This window comes from Physeter macrocephalus, chromosome 20 (genome assembly GCF_002837175.3).
Source record: "Physeter macrocephalus isolate SW-GA chromosome 20, ASM283717v5, whole genome shotgun sequence".
Taxonomy (NCBI): Eukaryota; Metazoa; Chordata; class Mammalia; order Artiodactyla; family Physeteridae; genus Physeter; species Physeter macrocephalus.
This window is the reverse complement of record NC_041233.1, coordinates 21,142,025-21,163,978: the sequence shown is the minus strand read 5'-3', so window position 1 is coordinate 21,163,978 and position 21,954 is coordinate 21,142,025. Positions and strand designations below refer to the sequence as shown.

Genomic DNA, 21,954 nt, shown 5'->3' with positions numbered 1-21,954 from the left:
CCTATGTATTTGAGAAACTAATGAATGTCCATCTGATGATTCAAGTTAAATTACATTTAATTGGAAGAAGACCAATGATTCCATGTTTTTTATTGTAAACAATCTATATATTCCCAATAAATTTATAGTAAAATAAGCTTTAAAAAAGCCAATGTCAAAAAAGGAAAAAAAACAGTAACTACAACAAAATATGTAATGAGGTTAATAACATATATGCTTGGCCTTAGAGAATTCTTACAAACTCAGTTGATTAAAACATTCTATATTAATGCTGTACATTTTTACAAAAAAAAATTTTCCAAAAGAAAAATAAGAATTAAACATTTATGGGACTTCCCTGGAGGTCCAGTGGTTAAGACTTCACATTACAATGCAGGGAGCACGGGTTAGATCCCTGTTCAGGGAGCTAAGATCCCACATGCCTCAAGGCCAAAAAACCAAAACATGCAACAGAAGCAATGTTGTAACAAATTCAATAAAACACTTTAAAAATGGTCCACATAGAAAAAAAAAAATCTTAAAAAAAAAAGAATTAAACATTTATGACTGGAGTTAGTTGTAGTAAGGAATTGGACGTGAGTGTTTGACTGCTCTTTGTGCCTTCAAAATTCTGCAGAAAATTCTGTCTTCTTTTTAGTCCATCCAAAATGACTGAATTATTAGATGCCAGACTCTGTGTCCTAAAGATATTAAAAATAACAGAATTATTGCCTTCAAAAAGGGCCTGGATTTCTAACCAAGGCATAATACCTTCATTTACTGTTACTTTGAAGCAGTACGTTTACTAACGGGAACTAATTTATCAAATAAGTTAACCTTTAAAAATCTAAAGTGCTCTTTACATTTTAAAGGATTCCCAATAGCAACTCAGTTATTTGACAGCTGCTTTCTAAGAAGTTCATATTCTCTGAACATCTGTTCTCAGATCCAACATCAAGTATATTCTAGGCAGAAACAATAAGCTCCATGAAAAACTCTTCTATACAACTAAAATGACCAATATCTTCTTGTATAATTTCTTTTTTGAGTAAGCATATGGAAAGGAAAAGTCAACTATAATATTTTTCATATTGACCAGCGTTCCTTTCCTAGGAGCTGTAAGCGACGTTAGTCCCTTATCCAACACATCTGTCTTGCTTCAGCCAACTCACATTACTGGTTGGGCATTTTGTTTTTGACATTCCCCTTCTCCCACCTTGCCTCCTCTCCCTCACCTGTCCATTACATCAAGAGATGTCTCAAAAATGTATCCTCCATAAATCTTTCCCACACAGCCCATCACTCTTCATAACTGCCAAAGAGATGTGGAATTAAGAGTTTATGCTTTGTTGTTGAGTTCAATTTGTTTAATGTTTGTTGGTCTCCTCAACTAAACTAAGCTAAATTGTAAGCTTCCTATAGGTAGCAACAACATCTTGTTCATCTCTGTCTCCCTAATCCTAATCCAATTATGGCACATAGTTGATGTCCAAATGTTATCTCCCCTCCCTTTTCCTATAAATGTCTTTAATGATTATAGTTATAAATCTTTCAAGAAAACCATATTATAAGTGATTTTTAAAAATTAAATTTCTCAAGATTTCTCAAATTTAAATTCTCAATTCATGCCAATTTCTCTTATCTGTTTTGGGTTTGTTTTTGGTTTTGTTTTTGTTTTGGCCAGAGAGGAAAAAAAGGGAACCCATGGCTTATTGGTTTACACTGTTATTTACCTCAAAGACAACATGTTTTGATACTTCAATGACTTAATATGAATTAAACTATTGTTTCAGGCAAAAAAATCTTGTTCCCCAATAAAGTAGATGTGTTTAAAAAAATGCAGACTTCCAGGAATTTAGCCTAAGTTATAAATAATTAGGAATGTCTACAAACATTTAGTAATAGCAATTCACTGCAGATTGATTTATTATAGAAAAAAAAACTGGGAATAATCTAAATGTCAAAGGAAGGAAAATAATGGTTATGTAAATAACAGGGTCCACATAATGGAATACTAAGCAGCCATTTTAAAAAATGAGGGACTTCCCTGGCAGTCCAGTGGTTAAGACTCCATGCTTCCACTTCAGGGGGCATGGGTTCGATCCCTGGTCAGGGAACTAAGATCCCATGTGCATGCTGCATGGCACAGCAAAAAAAAAAAAAAAAAAAAAAAAAAATGAGCTGGAGGAAATTCCCTGGTGGTCCAGTGGTTAGGACTCTTGAGCTTTCACTGCTGAGGACTCAGGTTCAATCCCTGGTCAGGGAACAAAGATCCTGAAAGCTGCACAGCGCAGTGCCCCCCGAAAAAGCAGGATATATATATATGTACTGATTGCAGGATATCCTACAATCCTGATAAGTTAGGTGAAAAAGAAAGCCACAGCTCTGTATGATCTGTTGTTAGAAAATAATTATATTTATAAATGCAAGGGAAAAAGTCTGAAAGAATATATGCCAAACTGTTAACAATATTTAGGTCACCTCTACAGAATACGAATGGAAAAGGCTAGGGAATGCAGACTACCAGTTTTACTTTTTACATTTCTATATTACTGTTTAAAAAAGAGGTACACAATAATTTTATATAATAAAAAAACTAATGAAGATATATGCCAAATTTTAAGACGACTTTTTAGAAAACTATTTAATAACATGGGGGAATGTTCATTATATTCTATTGAAAAAAGCAACATGCAAAATAGTAACTACAGTATGAGCTCAACAGACAAAATACATAGATTCAATATGTTCAGATCAAAGTATTATAAATACACCAAATATAAAAGGATTTTTTAAAATATCTAGATGGTAGGGTGATTATAGATGTTTTTAAAAAACTACTTTTCAGTGCTTCTTAAATGTTCTAGTATGACCAAATTACTTTTATATTCTGAACAATGTTATTTAAACAAACTGGCATGGAAAATATTAGTGGAAAGTAGCCACATCTCTATCTCAACCTGTGTAGAACCAGGAATATAAGTGAAAACTTTCCAACCTTCAGTTCAGGAAGTGCTTGGTTTATGGTATTCCCTTCCTATTTTTAGAAATAATTCAAGATTTAGTAGTAGTGGAACAGTCAAATCTTGGTTCACATTAAAAATGAACTCTATCCTATTATATAAGAGATTTCATTGTAACTTCATACAATTTATTCAGTAAAGGCTCGTAGACTTGTATCATTATAAAAAATTTATTCAGGAGTCTCCCACAAGGTAACTCAATATGCCCTTGATTTTAATAATTCCTGTGGGATAGTGGCCAATCACTTTTATGTGCACTTACCGCGGAGAATCTATTCCACTATCTCCTGCCATGCTCTGATTTTCTGTTCCTTCCAAGTGACTATGTTCAGGTTGGACGTCCTGAGCCAACACTGGCATATGCGAAGCGTTGAACAGTTCTAACTTGTGTGTGAACTGTTTTCTCATTTCCTGATTCGGAGCACTCGGACTCCAGGTGGCTGGTTTCTTTCCTGTGTCACCAACAGGGTCTTGTAGGGTTTCAGCCTCCGAAGCAGCTTTCCTTGTGCTGTAGCAATCAAATATACTTCCATCAGCAGGTGCTGAGGCCTGTACACATTTAGCTACACTGGGTTCCTTTTCACAGTCAAAACCAGACTGGATCCCTAAATTGAGGACACAGTTTTCAGCAGAGAGATTAGGTTTTTGGCCTTCACCGGGATTAGTAAGCAACCCAGTGGGTTTGTAATGTTCATTTCCTTTAAGTACCACAGGCTCAAACCTCTGTATGTTGCTATTGTACTCAGTTAGAGACCTTTCGGTCACCTTTTGTTTCCCTAAATGATTCCACTTGTTTCCCCCCGGAAAGGAAAATTGAATGTGGCCAGGCAGCATTTGAATTAAATCGTCATTCTCAGAAAAGTCATCCTCATCTAGATACAATGAACTGCAGGCCCCATCCTCATCATCTGCTTCATTCTGATACAAGGCCTGGTCATCATCAGAAAGTCCTTCATTTTCTAGACTCACAGTCTCTGCTTCCTGGATAAACGCCTTTTTCATCAGAGTTTCCTCTGAGTCTCTGTCTTGTCTCTCAGGTTGTCTCAAATGGTTTGCACCAACTGCGTAATCCAAAAGACCAAGATTTTGGAACTGGTGTATTGTTTCATCAATTAATCTACAAGCAGAGGACGCTTGGTCTAAAGAAGAGGGACCTCGTGATGGCAGGACATGCTGTGTTTCTTTTGTCTCTTCTAATGTGTCAAAATGACAGTAACTTTTCCTCGAGACTTCAGGGATTGCCTCATTTTCTCCACCATACACATCACATCTCAACGTGCTTTCCCTGAAGGAACAGCATTTACTATCATTTTGCAAAACACCACATTGAGAGTAATTGAAGAGGTAATCTCTAAAGTCATCACTGATAGGTTTGACAGTAGAGTGATTCACATAAATGGATTCTGCTCTCAGTTTATCATTACATTGTTCACTGTATGACTGTTTGGCTTCACTCTCAAAGATTCTTGAGGAATCCAGAGACCTTGACCTTTGGAAAGGCTTTCCTTTTGGTCCAATCTGACTGGGTTTAGGATCACTGATCTTCTGGATATTGTGCTCTTTGGTTATTGGGCTCCTTCGGTGAGAGAAACCCTGGAAAGGATTACTGATTCGCTTTTTGTAAATCAAATGGGAACCTAGCACTGATGGATTCTCACCAAGTGGTTTCTGAAGTTCTACTTCATTTGGGCTTTTAATTCCGGGGGTGGGCTGTGTAGCAGGGAGCTTGGGGTGTTTCTCCAGCCTAATGCTTCCTGGCTGAGGCCCACTTCCCTGACTCCTGGCTTTGTCTCTATCTCTATGTGAATGGCCCCGCCTTCGAGGCTTTACAGACCGGCCCTGACTTTTCTTAACTCCCACTTTTGAAGGATACTTATGCCTGAGTGTCAGCATATAAGTGGAAGTGCCCCGGCTATTACATTTTTTCTGTTCTTCGTATTTTTGCATTATGACAGTATGTTTGATTAAGTTGTCAACAGTCAAAATGGGATTAATTCGTTTGATTATCTCATGTTCAATGTCTCGAGGGATATTGTCCAAGTTATCTTCGTCTCGGACAGGCCATTCTTCTGGTGGGAACTGGGCAGAGAAACTGCTGTGCTCTGTTCTGGACTTCTCCTTTCTGGATATACTGCGCCAGAAGAGGCTAAAGCCAAATTTCTTGGCTTTTTCTCTGTCTTTTGTGAATGGTAAAGGTTTGGCGCTGTCACAGACATGACTCTCCTCAGACATTGAAACTGTGCAATTCTGTACCAAAGGTTTGCATTCCCCAAGACCTTTCCGGCATTTTCTAGTCACTTCTGCAGCAGCTGGTGGTTCCTGTATATACTGAGTGCACACATCATGGAAACACCGGCAAGAATGACAATGGGATATGGAGGCCGCATTTTCTTTGGCTAAGTCTGCACGGTTTTCCATGTTCACCAGGTATGTAATGGAAGTTGGCATCCGGGGACTTTCATCTGATAGGACTCTCTTATTTTCTTGGGGGGTTGTATTTGTAATGAAGTAAGTCTGAGGAGTAACTATGAAGTATCCTTCTCCAGTGTGATAAATCTTCCTTTCTTTAATGAGAGTTCCCAGAGTGGTATACAGAATATCTTGAGATGGAATTGCAATGCCTAAAACAAATAAGCACTTTACACTGATACGTTCTGAATAAGAAACATTTTAATGAGTGAAATCAGTAACTCAGAAATGACCACACATTTGCTTGATGAACCCAGAGCTAATTGTAACACAATTAATATATATAATTAAAATGTCAAAGAAGCATTAACAATAATCATAATTCAATTGAATAATAGGAATATAATTTCGTCTACACAAAGACATATGGCTAGGTTACCTGTTAAGCAAAGAAAAAAATCTGTTCACTCAAACACAAACACCAAGTTATACAACCTCATTATAAATTTAAATTTTGACTAAGGAAAGCCTTCTTGAGAGCAAACATGGAAGTTTTTGAAAACCACAGTCTCATAGCTTAAACCTTAGTAAGAATCTAAAGAGAAAATGAAAATCAGTCTGTGCTTGGGTGAGGGCAAACTACCTAATATCTGGATTATGGTGGTTTTTTCAAACTGAGAAGGTAACAATTTAAAAAGAAATTCCCTTTCTGAATAGCAGGGTTCAAAATTATATTCATATTATGAAAACAATGTTAAAAATGTGTTAACACTGAAAGAAAATACATCAATATGTTAATATTGGTTTCCTTTGAGTAGTGGTACTATAAGTGATTACTTTTCTATATTTTCTGGATTTTTCTACAATAAGCATATCTTATAATGGGAAAAATAAAAAATACTCTTCTACATTCATGCACTGGGATATCATGCAGCTATGAAAAGAATGAGATAGATCAATATATGCTTATACGGAAAGATCTCAAAAACATGTCTTTAAGTTAAAAAAAGGAAAGGTGCAGAGAGAATGTATAGAATGATCCAACTTATTTAAAAAGGATACATATATTCAAATACAACTTATGAACGTGTCCATGAGAAACTATAAATGATAGAAGATGTCACCTCAGGGAAGTGGCAATTTAAGAATAGGAGGTAGGGACTTCCCTGGCGGTCCAGTGGTTAAGACTCACATGCTTCCACTGCATGGGGGCTTCCACTGCAGGGGGCACGGGTTTAATCCCTCGTTGGGGAGCTAAGATCCCACATGCCGAGAGGCACGGTCAGAAAAAAAAGGAGGCGGGGGAGAAATTGAATCTTCATTTTTTCATTTGCACTCTTTTCTACAGAGTCTGACTTAATTACTACCATAAACATTATTTTTGAATAAGTTCATCTGGAAAATAAAAGAAATACTCATAAACTTGCTGATGCAGACCTTTTTCCACCGGGGCTCTAATACAAGATTCTATAATAGAAAAAAAATTAGATATTGCCCAGTTTATGTGTTTAAGATGATTTATAAATATAAACCAAACACATACAATGAACTAACAGAGGAAAAACTTGTTACTCTACCTGGGTAATGTTTCACCAAATGTTCCAATATTGATTCCTGTGTTACTACAGTCTGAGCGGCATTCATATCAGATACAGCACAGCAAAGAACTTCAGCCAAAGGTATAAACTGAGATTGAGCTATTGGATTCATTTGCACTGGAAAGACATCACCTAAATTGGAGATTTGAAAGAAAAAAAAAAGGGTGATAAATTTCATATAGTATAAAATATTTCGAATTAGTGAATCAAGAATAGTTATAAAGACTGAATATCAGGTGGAATTCCTTTTCTTTCATCAGTCTTTACTCAATCTGTTAACATTATATGCACAATGATAGAAACTACAGAAGAAAAAGGCTTAGTTTACAAGCTCTACTTTTAAGAAGTCTAATATTTGTCACTACATTATAAGCAAGAGATAATAAGTTTCTATATGAAAGGCTCAAAGTGCTATTGGAGTTCAAGTCAGACAATGCTTATATGGCAATTCACATCTTTCAAAGCATTTTTTCATATTAGCTACCTGAGATAGGCACAGATAGGATTATTATTTCTTTATTTAAAATATATATAGCCATAGAAAGTTCAAGTAATTGTCCCAATCCTAAAAGAAAGTAAAGTGACAGAAATAGGTCTTCTGACTCCTAATCCAGTATTTTTGTCATTCCACACTTTCCTGATTGAAATGATTAGGAAGATCTGAAGAAGGAAAAGGCAGAAGTGATTTCCAGTTTTCAAGAATACATGGAACAAAATCATGGAAGGAGGGAATCACACGATATATAAGAGCATGGAGAGAGTTATCCTGGTTGGATAGAGTTTAAGGGTTATATCAGACCAAAATAGAAGATAAGACTGGAAATGGAAGCTAGACTGTATTATCTTTCCCCTTTGCCAACGTATAAAATTGTTCTTCTTAACCTGACATTAATCAGGTTGAGTTTTAGATTCTGCTGGGTATCCAAGGGAACGCCTCAATTAATTGGAAATGAAGGACTAGGACTCAGGAAAGTGATTTAGGAATCAACCAATAAAGATGAGAGCTGAAGATAAGGAGTGAAATTAGGTAATTCCCTGGTAGTCCAGTGGTTAGGACTCCGTGCTCTCACTGCCGAGGGCCCAGGTTCAATCCCTGGTTGGAGAACTAAGATCACAAGCTGCACAGCACAGCCAAAAAATTAAAAAAGATAAGGAGTGAAATTAATTCTTTTATTAGAAGAGTAAAGAAGAGAGCCAAGGAACACTTAACTGAGAGACTACCTACGTTTAAGATGTAGTAGAAATAGGAACCCACAAAAGAGAGAAGGCACGGCAATGAGGGTGGGAGGGAGAGAAACAAGATTATGAGGAAAAAAGACTTCAAAATGAATATCAGGGATTTCCCTGGTGGTCCAATAGTTAAGACTCTGTGGTCCCAATGCAGGGGGCCCGGGTTCGATCCCTGGTCAGGGAACTAGATCACACACGCATGTCTCAACTAAGAGTTTGCATGCTACAACTAAAGACCCCACACGCTGTAACGAAGATCCCACATGCCACAACTAGGAGCCAGCACAGCCAAATAAATAATAAAAAATATTTTTAAAAATGAAGAGCAAATTAACAGTGTCAAATGCTTGAAAGAGATCAAAAAGGTTGAGGGGAGAAGAGGCAATTGGATTACTTGATTGGAACAAGGTGACCATTGGTGACATTCAAGAGAACTGTTTTCATGGGAAGGAACATAAATTAAATAACAGATTGGGGAATTCCCTGGCAGTCCAGTGGTTAGGACTCTGTGCTTTCACTGCCGAGGGTGTGGGTTCAATCCCTGGTCAGGGAACTAAGATCCTACAAGCCACGTGGTGTGCAGTCAAAAAAAAAAAAAAAAAAGTCAGATTGAAGGGAAGGGAGTTGGTGAGAAAAAAGTGAAGTTTATGGGTCTTCCTTCTACAGCAGGGTTTGTCATCTTTGGCACTTTTGACATTTGGGGCCAGATATAGGGTGACCAACCATCCCAGTATGCCCAGGAATGAGGGGTTTCCTGGGACACAGGATTTTCAGTGCTATAACCAGAAAGTTGAAGGCAAACCGGGATGGTTGGTCACCATAGCCAGAGAATTATTTGTTGTGAGGGCTGTCTTGTGCACTGCATGATGTTCAGTAGCATTCTTGGCCTCCAGATGCTAGGAACATCTCCCACAGTTGAAGCAAGCAAAAATGTCTCCAGATACTGCCAAATCTCCCTGAAAGGAAAGGGCTGGGGGTCAAAATTGCCCCAATTGTAAACCATGGTTCTAGACCATTTGTTGGAAAAATCTGATTGTGAAAGAGGAGAAACAGAACACAAACCAGAAAAAAGTAGGATCAAGTGAATGTGAATGTGTATGCTGTGATTTTCTTAAAAGAACATGTTTGCACATTTGGATACAAAAAGGAAGGGTTTAGTGGAGATGATGGAAATGATTCTGTGAGAAGGAAGACCAGTAAGACAGCAAGATCCTAAAGGAAGGGAAAAGGAAAGTGTATAAAAGGAACAGGTAGGGACTTCCCTGGTGGCACAGTGGTTAAGAATCCGCCTGCCAATGCAGGGGACACAGGTTCGAGCCCTGGGCCAGGAAGATCCCACATGCCGCAGAGCAACTAAGCCTGTGTGCCACAACTACAGAGCCCGCGTGCCTAGAGCCCGTGCTCCGCAACAAGAGAAGCCACCGCAATAAGAAGCCCGTGCACTGCAACGAAGAGTAGCCCCTGCTCCGCTCGCCGCAACTAGAGAAAGCCCAAGTGCAGCAAGGAAGACCCAACTCAGCCAAAAATTAATTAATTAATTAAAAAATAAATAAAAGGCACTGGTAAAAGAACTATCGTTAGAAATGAGAAGGATATTACTTCATCTGAAACTTGAGAAAACAGAGGGTGGCAAAAGACCAGAAATATATTGAGGTATAGAAGGAAAAAAATATTAGCACAGCAAAGTCATCTGATCTCTGTAAAGTTAGACAGGGAGAAAGAAAATAGCAATGGGAGGAGAAAAAATGGGAATGAGGAGGTGAAGAGCAGAAAGGGAGTTTGAGGGGTCATTCTTAGAGTACCCTAGGAAATTTTAAAATGAACACAAAGATTATGAAGGAGCCCTGAGTCTCAAGGTCACTTAAGTGTGGTTTCTGGCAGATGAAGCAATCTGGAATCAAAAAGATGGGAGTCAGGGAGGCCAGCAGGGCTAAAACTTTAATGTGCATGTGAGAATCACCGGGCGATTGTGGTAGTATGTAGATTCTGACTCAGAAGATCTGAAAATGAGCCCATGATTCTGCATTTCTAACAACCTCCCAGGTGCTGTTCATGTTGCAGGTCTGAGGACTGCTCTTTGGAGACGTTAGGGTGTTAATGACAGCAGTGTTAAAGTAGCTAACCAGTGAACAAATAAATATGGTCCTGGGGCTGCTTGGGAGTCAACTGTAGACAGAGGCAAGCCAAAGAATTTAGAAAACTTGGCTATACCCTGCATTTGACTCTCCAGTGACAGTGAGGAAACCAATACATTGCACTGGTTGTTAAGGAGGAAGGAAGGTGATGAGGACTGGCCAGGGGTAAAAAGGGTTGTAGCCAAAGCTGGTAAGTGGCTCACAGTACTTCTTGTATCTGCATGAAAGATAAAGGACTGCCATCAGGAAACTGATAAGCAGTTTGCTGTTAAAGATCACATTGGTCTGTTTCCTTGTTTACTTAAGCTTCTCTATTTGGCAGGCTGGGGCATTTTTTATCTTGGACGGTCACAACACATGGCAGAATTGCTGTCAGCTTTGTCAGCCAAGGGAAGGATCTCCTCTTGGCCTGCTTGCTGTTGTCCCATTGGGAGATGCTAAGATACCTACAGCATTCTGAGAAACTAGCATGAATGACTAAGCAATTAGCATTTCAAAGGGCGGTGATAAGAGATGATGCTATGAAACTTAATGTCCAAGAGCAACTTTAACTGACCTAAAACTCAAAATCCTCCTAGAAACTCCACCTCTGAGCTAAGGGTAATAAGCCTTTCTCCCTATCTTCATTCTCTCTTTGCTTTTCTTTTTACCCTCGGCATCTGAGATTTACTTTCTTCTCTTTCATCTCCCTCCTCAACCTGACAAAATATAGAATTAAAGTACAATTTCACATATTTTTATGCTTCTTAAACATAACTCTATGTGCTTAATTTATAACAAACTTATATAACTCTCTTCCCCATCTTCCAAGACAGTCTAAGTGACTTTTTTCTTGTATGTGATCTTAAATTGATTACCTGCCCCACTTCATATGGACTTAGAAGTCCTTAATTCAAAAAGGAGGGAAAAGTTCTTCTCTCCTAGAAAGATAAAGGCTAGAGTATTAGAGATGTAGAGAGCAAAACCTAAAAAGGATTTGCTCAACCACAAAATACACACTCAAGCCTCACTGCATCCCTGGCCTATACCCAGTCACTTTGAACTTTGAACTTTGAGATTGGTGTGCAGTGCAGGGGGGAGGACCAGAGACATTAAAATAAAGAGATGAGTGGCTAGAAAGTCAGTACATGTCTGATGTCCCTGCTGTGCCCCCTGCCAGTGGCTGCCCATTTCTGTGCAAATGAAACAAGGAAGCTGTACTAGGGTCCAGTAAGGGGTCTCCACTATGCCTTTGGGTCAGACCTAAAACAGCCCATTTTCTAGTTCAATCCTTAAGCTTAGTAGCAGGCTCAGTAGCTGTGGCGCACGGGCTTAGTTGCTCCGCGGCATGTGGGATCTTCCCGGACCAGGGCTCAAACCCGTGTCCCCTGCATTGGCAGGCAGATTCTTAACCACTGCGCCACCAGGGAAGTCCCTGCCTTTTTCTTTTTAAAACTAATGCAATTATATGTCAACTGCCTTGTAGAGAACACGTTAAATAGCATGGAACCTCTGCTTTGGAGCTCCCTCTAGACAAAGGCTAGAGAAAGTTTCTCAGTACATTTCCTTCACAGCCGTTGCTAAGATACGTCTTCGGGTGCATAAATCATCAAGAGTTTTTTGTGCAGGAAAGCAGAGTGAACCCTGACACAGGAACATTTGTGACAGATGCAGGAATCATTTTCCAGCTGCAGCCATAGTTTGCTTCACTTACTCTTGCACTTGGGTTTCTGGAATGCAATGACTCTTAACAGAGTTTTCCAACAAAAATTAACTTCCTGTGTAGAAGACCCCTCTTATAAATGTAATTAGGTTTCACAATAAAGGAAGGCCAGCCCTTTGGCTTTATCCTCAACTACCTCAGAGTAACTGAAGGCACCCTAAGTCTAGGCCTGCTGTGGACCTCTGACCCTTGAGCTGGAGCAGGGATCAGAAGGCTAAGAGAGCCTATGGGCCAGAGTAAACAGTTCACAACAATGTTCTCTCTGTTTACACAGTCTTGTACTCTTGGGTGCTGTGGAAATGGGAGAAGTGTTTAGCCGAAAGGCTGGTTTCACAAAAAATAACCAACAAAGTAGAACCATACAGATTAGCACCTGCTACATTTAATGCTACGTTTTCTGCAAAGGACATTTTTATTGCTACCTTGTTGTATTCCCAAAGGATTTAGTTGGTATATAAATTTTTAAAAAATTTCCAAGTTATAATAATGAGGCAAATTATATGAGTTTTAAGACAATTATTCTTTTAGAAGTCCACTGTTTTAGGGAAGAAAAAAATGCAAGGCAAATTAAATGTATGTAGCATGTAGATAAAATGAAAATATGGAGCTCTCAACTATCAAAAGCAGATGACATCCAGTAAAGTCTGGAGCAGGCTCCTCATGGCGTGGGATCCTAAAACTGTGACTAGAATCAGCTTCCTGTGTGATGGACATAAATTCATATAACCCCAGGCAATCAATTCCTGCTCCCTGGGGCCTAATGACAGTAGTCTAGAAAGCCCCTGGCCATTAGGAGCAGAACCCTGGGAGTGTGGCTTGTTCCCGGAGTTGGTGACAATAGCTCAGCAATAATCCGCTGCAATCAAAAACCTCATCAAAATTCTGAGGAAAAGGAGGTGGTTTCTTTATGTCAGGACACAAAGGCCTCCACCATATGCCTCAGGTTGAAGGCCTCTAGAATACCCTATCCTGGCTGTTTTCTAACAGCAAAGAGAAGTGGCTGAAAGAGCTATTTCCTGGACAATTCATGAGGCATGAATACTCATGCCCCAGTGTAAAAACAGCGAGAGGTACGTTCATGACAAATATGGACACAGCAAGATTGCCTTTCACCAGACCCAGATAAGGCAGCTGGAGTAGAACAAGCAAACCCTCCCCAGGAGCTATGGTACTAGAGAAGTTTTCAACCAGGGACACAGGACTCCTAAATCTGCCCGTTACAGATAATCAGTTGGAAGTTTTAATAAAGTTAAAACAAGCCTAAACTTTGCACTTTCCAAGTGAGAAAGGCAGAACCAAAATCAAGATACAAGCTGCTGGTCCCAAACCTGCACTTGCGTTGTTCACTGAAAAAAATCTCTGAAGTAAAAGCATCTTTATCAAAATTGAATGTGTTTATTTTGATATCTGAATGCTCTAGTTAAATTTTAGGGACAAAATTAGTTTTCCATAAATACTTTACCGTTAGGGGGAAAAAATTAACTACCATGCAGTATTTACATTTATCTTATGCTTTTAATTAAGGCACCAAAACAAATTCCAAGAGGGCCTCCTCATGGAATCTAAACTCTGACATTTTAATTTGGGGTGCTTGAATTTGATTTTAAGGTCCATAAGAAACTGTGCTACCAAATATGCAAAAGAGAGGAAATATTTCTTTGGAAATTTGGGAAGGATTCACATCAGAACTATTCTGTGTCACACTAAAACATGAATCTGCCATAAAATTAAATTCTAGGCAAAACTAATCCTATTATTTCACATTTAAAAGACAAAATAAACATGTTTAGTCCCTATACAAGTGTGTTTATGGACTCTTCTAGGCAGTCTGCCAGAAATTCATGCATTATTGACCTTCAAACGGTTTAACTGAGCCGCTCAAACTCAGCTAATTACCCAGACACACGAAATCTGAGAGCATCTTTTTGGGCGCCTGTATTGAATCACACTGTGGGAAAAGCATCTTCTACGCGCTTTAGAGATGACAATAGAGCATGAATAAAACAGCCTGCAGATACAGTCAAGTTTAATAAAAAAGGATGTTTTGTCCTAAGTAATCCAAGAAGCTTCCCTGATTTTAAACTGCACTTTTATCCAGTACAGAATTTCCAAATTTCTTTAACATTAAAATTAATCCTGAGCTTTTAAAAAATGAAAAGTACTCTGTAACAATGTGTCTCATCCGAGATTAGATGCTGTGCAAAAATTTCCATGACTTTAAATAATTAGATCTGTTGTGTTAAAACCTTAAATAGGTTCAGAAAATCAAACAAAATGGGAACAAAAAGAAGAAAGGTTTCAGGCCAGCAAAGCCAAGCCCCTCTCCATGTCTCCCTTTTATTTTAGTAAAATAAAAGAATGCAAACATTTTCCTCCACATTTAGAAACAAAAGAGTACCAAGACTCAGAAACTCGCTGTAGATCTAAGGGTAGTCGGGTTATCTACCATGGAAGCTGAAATTCCTTCTCCAGCATGGTGATGTTTATTTTGGAGCCCCAGACAAATGGCTCCCTTTCTGGGAAATGCCCTCTGTTGAAAAGCTACAGGCTTCCCAGAGAAGGCTGGCTGTTCACCAGCAGGAGCCCTTAGTGCTATCTTTAATAACAGCACTTCAACCTGTCAGGATTAGTAAATGAGAGGCCCCTTTATTTCAAGTGATATATCCACTAAAATTGGCCAGCAGTTGAGTTACAAAGGTCTTGGGCCATTTATGAAGGAGACCTCAGAATCTGGTTGTCACAGCACATAGATATGCTTGAAAAGACACGTAGTTGGCCCTATCAGGGAGCCCTTTGAGCCTCCAGCAGCCTTTCCCCATAGATATACAGGGATGCCTGGCTGGGAGGGAAGGATGTGAATGACTCAAACCAATTCATCTTTTTAAAAAATGCTAAAAACTAATTCACACACAGCCCCAAAGCCCTCAGCCCAGTGGTGCCCCTTCCTAACCTCTATTCCCTTCACAGCTTCCACTTTGGATATGTTAATGACTTTACTCAGGTGTGTTAGTTTTCCAAGGCTGTCAAAATAAACCAGCGGCTTAAAACAACACAAATTTATTATCTCACAGCCTAGAAGTCAGAAGTCTGATGGGCTCCACTGGTTCCTCTGCTCCGGGACTCAGGGCCTAGGCTCTGATTGGAGGGGAGAATCTGCTTCCATGCTTATTCATGTTTTTGGCAGAATTCAGTTCCTTGTGGTTGTAGGACCGAGGACTGGGGGTCCCTGTTCCTTTGATGGCGCCTCTCTCAGCAACTTAAAGCCACCGGCATTTCTTGTAATGTTGCCCCCTTCATCTTCAAGACAGCATGGAGTCTTTTTCATACTTCATTTCTCTCTGACTTGCCCTTCTGTTGCTTTGATTCTGCTTCCAGCCAGAGAAAGTTCTCTGCTTTTAAGGGCCCATGTGATTAGATTGGGCCTACCCATATAATCCAGGATAATCTCCCTAAAGTCCTTAACCTAATTACATCTGCAAAGTCCCTTTTGCCATATTAGGTAACATATTCATAGGTTCCAGGGATTCGGATGTGGACATCCGAAAAAGCATCTTTTCTTTGCCCTCCAGGCAAACAAGGGGCTGATTTAAGACGAACCTTCTTCCCAAGATTCTGGAGGCTGCACAGGCAATGACAGCAGCTCTCATCTCTGCTCAGCATCATGGTGATGAATATAAAATACCACTGTACAGAACTGGGGGAAATTTTAGCACCAAGGTTGTTGTTTGAATAACAGATAAATAAAAGTTCCCTGTAAGGAAGAAGCTGTCCATTATAAACACATACAAATGAGCATGATACTGGAGGTCAAGTGATCTGATCCGGGTTCTAATCCAAGTTCTGCTATGTGGCTCTGAATAAGCCACCTCTCTTCTCCGGGTCTCAGTTTCCTTGCCTATAAATGTGGAGCTGAACTAAATCAACATTTCCCAAAATGCGTTCTGTGGAAAATTCATTCCATGAAATGCTCTGCAAGAAAAGGGCCCCAAAGGCCAAATGTTTGAGAAATGAGGCTTGGAGTCACAGGAGCATTGTTAAAGGCACTGAGAACTGTAACAGAAAACCTAGCTTATTTAACCCAATGTTTCCCAATCATATTTGGCAACAATCCCTTTCCTCTGATACCTATTATTACCCTTCAGCTGTGACTTCTCTCCATTCAGATTGGCCTCTCCCTGAAGAGTCTGCACTTTCCCATCTCTACGACCTTGTCCCCACTTCCTCCACCTAAAGCACTCTTCCCCGGCACCTCAGTGTTTCAAACTCCTGTCACAAAGACAGGCTCAATGTTGACTGACTCTCCCATGAATTGTTCTCTAATCCTGTCAGTTGGAGATACAGTCTCCTTCCTACATGGACCGCTTAAGAAAAATTTAACGAGTGGCTACCACAGTGTAGCATCAGGCACTCATAATACAGATATTGTAATAGCACAGTCCTTCAATCATTCCTTATCCAGCAAATATTTACTGAGCACCTACTCTATGCCAGTTAGTGGAGATACAACAGTGAACATGACACAGTCCCCGCCCTCAGGGGGGGCTCCCGTTCTAGAGGAAGAGCAGTGGTGGAGGCAATCAAAACCCAGTATGAGGGCTATAATTGGTAGGACTGGGACTCAGTATTCCTGGTCCCAAGGAAGAGGAACCAGACTTGTCCATGTGGGGCCTCGGGGTACCTAAGGCCGCATGGGATAAGAGAGAGAGTCCTGGAGTTGGTCGGGCAGACCTGGGCTCAAATCCTCCACTTCCACTTACTGACTGTGTGCCCTCTTCAAGTATTCACTAGGGACTGTTCAACACGAACAACAGCATTTCGTTCAAACGTTATTGTGGGAAAACATCCATAAGTACCTGGAATAAGATTTGACACACATCAGTGCTACCGATATTAGCACTCTTTAACATCTCTTCCCAAATTAGGGGTATTAAACTTGATTGTCCCTCGTTCCATGTCATTATTAGTACTTGGAGGGCTTCTTGTAGGGCGCTAGTTCTGCACATGGATGGATTTCTTAGCCAATCCTGACTCTTCTTTTCCCAACTTCCATAGCCTATTTGATCAGACACCAGTCCTGACCATGACCTTCTCCCCACCTGGGAGAAAACAATTTATGTAGGTAAGGCCTACTGCTAGCCCTGTTTTCTTCCATTCAGTAGTACTTTACTGTGACCCCGTGGCAGAAATTGTAGGTTGGCACATTCAACCCACATTCCCAGTCATCTTTTTCTTTGCCTTCCTCTAGTGCGGAGGCAGGAAAGCATATTACTTAATTTCCCAGCCTCACTTAAAACTAGTGGGCATGTGACATCATCATGGTGGTCAACGAGATATAGGCAGCCAGCTACCAGTGCCAGAAGAAGAGGCCTCATGAAGAAAAGGCCCTTCCCTCATATTTTACCTTTTCATTCTTGACTCTTTCTCCCAGCCTGGATCCTGAAGAGACTGCAGCCACCTTGTGACCACGAGGTGAGAAGCATGATGTCAAAAGACCACCCACTAAGGAAGTCAAAGCAGAAAGAAAGAAAGAGCCCTGGTGTCTGACAGCCTTGCTGAGCGACTGTGCTGGCCCCCGGGGGCTGCCTACCTCCAAACTTCCTGTGATGATGCAAATCTACCCCTTATTTGTTCATGCCATTTCTAGAGGGTTTTCTATAATCTGCAACACATGTCTAACCAATATACTTAGTCAAGTATTGAGAGAGACATTCATCTCCTCCTCATATTTTCTGCTGTGTGCAAAATGTTTGTCTTGCCGAAGGCCTGATTAAGCTTCTGGATTTTATACCAGCCGGATGCTTTTATTTCAACAGCTTAACTGCTGTGAAGCTAGAATGTCACACTGATGGATATTTACAGAAAAGGTGTCAGGGCCCCTGCTGCTTTTCCCTTATCACGTCAAGTCGGGTACATGCCATGAGAAGAAAGAGATGCAGAAGCTTTAGCTAGTTTTGCTAATTTTTAACTGGGGAAATCTGTACTAAAAAGGTTACAGTGGCACTCTCCTCTAGACGAGAAAAGATATCCTTATTGCATGTAGAAATCACAGAGAGAAAGATAAGAACTGTCACAGCTGTTACAGCTCGATCTCAAAATGGGTATCTGCAGTCATAGCCCTAAGAACAGGATGCCTTTCAATCTCTCCTGAAAGGAAGTCTTGTGAAATAGAGCCAGTAAGTCAATATCACCGTTAACATCAATGTAAGATTAACTCAAGATTTAAAGAGGCAAATAATGAATAACCCCCACTTATATTTGAGGGGTGAGTAATCCCTGTCATTTGTTGAAGAAAGTTGTCTTCGGTCCTGAAAGTGCCTGGACCCACCCAGGTCCCAGGTCTCTGCGGCTGGGTCTGCGTGGTGGTGGATTAAGCTCAGCAGAGGCCTCCCGCTCCAAAGAGGACTGGGTTCTGTGGTGTGAAGGGAGCTGGGACAGGGCTCTACTTTGCAACATGAGATAAACACGCACAATGCTACCTTTTACCCCACCCCCCCACACACTTTACAAAAAAGCATCACAAACATCACAGCCTTACCTGCTCCTCTCCTACTGAAGGAGGTGAGGGTTGGGTGACTCAGAAAAATGAACAGGATCTGCCCAGAATCCAGGGAGGCTTATCAGTGTCCACAGGTGCTTCGCCAGGCCCCCCAGCAGGTTGCTCTGCCTGGGTCAGCCACCCTCTCTCCCACCAAATCTGGAAAGCATCATTGAGCTTCTGCATCAACACTCTCTTTCACTTCTCCCAGACTGTCTGCTATGCTCCACCTGCTTTCAAGTTGACTACAAACTATCTTTTGGACCCCTGAAATACTAACTTTTAAAAGATAAAAGCCACTCCGGGGATACAACTCACATAAATGTATTTTACTAAGAAGCACTTCTAGGCTGTTAGAAACTTTAAAAGACATAAACGTTCTGATTTTAAGATTGTGAATTTCCTTTTCTTCAGCACAGAAAGCTTCATCTTATATCTGGGCGGACGTGACTGCATTTCAGCGGGACTTTAGCATATTTCTACAAGGTCATTGCCTTAGGAATGAAATGTGTAAAGGTCACCACCCTCAGAAATCTTAAAAGAGGCTGTAGGTCTTGCTCACTACGATCTTTACATGTGAGGGTCATCTGGTCACTGCTTCTAGGAGCTGACCACCTAGTTCTCACTAAGCCATCCATTTACTGCACCTTTGACCCAAGGCAGCCAGACGGTTTCTCAGATTACGTTCTGGGAGAAAGAGTGTGGCCTCATGCACATCGTGTGGTGAGGCTGTCCAGGCAGAAGCCGCTAGGGTCCCTCTGCAGAGGTTACATGACCCCCCCACTTTGCCTTCCATACAGACACAGCCCCCTAACCCCAAGCAGGACAAATGCACGATCTCTCTTCCTCACTCTCTTGGGTCTCAGCCCAGAAAAGGGGCTCCACCATATCTTTTATTTTTTATTTTATTTATTTATTTGTGTGTGTGTGTGCCCGGCCCCCAACCCCGGAAGCCCCACCCTTCCGCAACCCATCGGCCAGGGATCCAGGACCTCACTCCAGCAAAGACCCCAATCAGGAGGCTCCTGGCAACTTTCACGACCTCTGGACCCTTCGGGCTTTCTGATCAGAGGGGGGAGGAGACTGAGGGTGGGAGGGGGACAGGAGGGAGCCAGAGCTCAGCCAGTTACCAGCAGTAGCACATGCCACCTCGAGCCCGGGTCCCCCTGGGCCCCTGGGAGAGGGAGGGGTCCTGGGGGATGGTTATTTGTAGCTCCTGGCATCAGGCCGGCCCCTCCCTCCCCAGCCTCGGGAAGGAACAGATTCTTCCTCCCTCCTCTCTCCAGAGGAAGTGGCTTTTAATCAACATAACTTTTAAATACACATGCTTCCTAGCTTACTGCTCCCCCAGACCCCTCATCTTCCTTTTTAGGAATCTAACACTGACGTTCTCTGTTTACTCAAGAAATATCCTCTCCCCCGAGTGCTGCACACAAAGTACTCCCACTAACCCACATGCGAAAGGTTTCCACAACGCCGGTTCACTAACCGACCCTCTTGCCCAAGCTGCCTCCTCCCTTTCTCGCTGCCGCCTCCCACTTTAGCCTGGCAGCCCAAGGCATGGTGCGGAAGCTCACACGGTGGCAGGAGAGCAAAGCCAGTTCTTGTGGAATTGCCTGGAGCAGCACAAACCGCTGGGTCTTGGGAGTGGTGCATCCGTCCTGCTCCCAACGTGGTCCAGTGGAGCAAACTGTTAGCATGAGAAGCTGAATCTCTGAAGAGTTGGGGCTTTCTGGATAAAGGATGCTGAAAACTTGGGATCCTCAGCAAGGTTAACTTACAACTGTATAGTGAGATGACTCTAGAGAGATTTAGCTAACTCTGATGGTGTGTTTACAATTCAAGGGAAAATGAGGCCCAAGACCTTGGAGTCTGCTCTAAGTCATAAAAACTGGAGTCACCAGGGTTGTTCTGGCTCCTGCAGAGATGTATTTATACTCCAGAAGGTTAGAGGAAGAACCCAGGTTCCTTCCATCCTGTCTCCATGCAACAAAGGTTTTTCTCCCTCTTTCTGGGAGAGAAGGAAGTGGGTGCCTCTTTCTCCTGCACATAAGCAAAGAAAATTCACTTTTCTCCACCCCTCACCTATGGAGTGTCTGACACCCCTGCTGGAGATTTTTCCTTCTGGCTTTCATCGCATCGCCCAGGTAAGCACTGGGGCAGGGGGTACTGCTGCAGTTATAATTACTTACATAACATTATTTTTTTTTTTTTTTTCTTTGTGGTACGCGGGCCTCTCACTGTTGTGGCCTCTCCCGTTGTGGAGCACAGGCTCCGGACGCGCAGGCTCAGCGGCCACGGCTCACGGGCCCAGGCGCTCCGCGGCATATGGGATCCTCCCGGACCAGGGCACGAACCCGTGTCCCCTGCATCGGTAGGCAGATTCTCAACCACTGCGCCACCAGGGAAGCCCAACATTATTATTTTTAAATTATTGCATAAAAAATAACTAACCTGTCTGATCTAGAATATCTATGTGCATTGAGAATGAAATTAATAAAGATGAATAGTAAAGGCCCAACAATTCTGGTAGCAAGGATGATGGGATCTTGTGTGTCTCACGGTTTACTGGGAGAGACAGATGAGAGCCCTGAGGCTGGTTAGCAGGATGTGAAGAAGATCCATGGGAACCAGAAGCAGGTCTGTTGAAAGGATTAGGAAGTTTGTTAGCCTAGGTGGACTCTAGGTGGGACAAGAGAAGCTTAGGCTGCTCTCTCCCACAGGGGAGAGGCGGGAGGTAATTAGCTCCACAGCCAGAGCAAGTCTAGGAGGACCACACAGCTAAGCTGCCCAGTACCGCAGGGACAGAGTCTGGATTGCTATCTTGAAGACACTTCTCTGCTCCCCTTTGATCCTTAGCTCCTTTTCTACCCCAGCTGATCTTCCTGTTGCAGAGGCACTACACGAGTCCCTTTACACAGGGGGATGGGAGTGGATGGGGGACTGGAATATTGAGAGCTCTATTGGATACCAGCACCATGTAGCCATGTGGGAAGGGGACACGGGATGAATGGAGATACTGAGGAATACAGAGAGAAACCTCGGTGAGTGAGCAGAAAAGTCCTGGAGCCTTCTCACATAGGCCAAAGGGGCAAAAGGAGAGTGCTGTTCTAAAATGCCACCCTGGGACTTCCCTGGTGGTCCAGTGGTTAAGAATCTGCCTTCCAGGGCTTCCCTGGTGGCGCAGTGGTTGCGCGTCCGCCTGCCGACGCAGGGGACCCGGGTTCGCGCCCCGGTCTGGGAGGATCCCGCGTGCCGCGGAGCGGCTGGGCCCGTGAGCCATGGCCGCTGGGCCTGCGCGTCCGGAGCCTGTGCTCCGCAGAGGGAGAGGCCGCAGCAAAGG

The 21,954-nt window shown here is 42.0% G+C and overlaps 1 protein-coding gene across 3 annotated transcripts in view; it reads right to left on the bottom strand.

Moving 5' to 3' along the window:
• Positions 1-283: 283 nt before the first annotated feature.
• STOX1 (storkhead box 1) overlaps positions 284-21,954 on the bottom strand; it is a 51,054-nt gene continuing 29,383 nt past the window's right edge. The window contains exons 2-4 of one of the 3 annotated variants that reach the window (XM_007121046.4): positions 6,989-7,141; positions 3,265-5,623; positions 284-680 (exon numbers count right to left, since the gene is read on the bottom strand). In XM_007121046.4, coding sequence (XP_007121108.2) covers positions 533-680; positions 3,265-5,623; positions 6,989-7,141 — 2,660 coding nt within the window. In that variant the 3' untranslated portion in view covers positions 284-532. The remainder of the gene's footprint in view (positions 681-3,264; positions 5,624-6,988; positions 7,142-21,954) is intronic. The other 2 variants (XM_007121047.2, XM_007121048.3) reach the window with 2 other exon arrangements.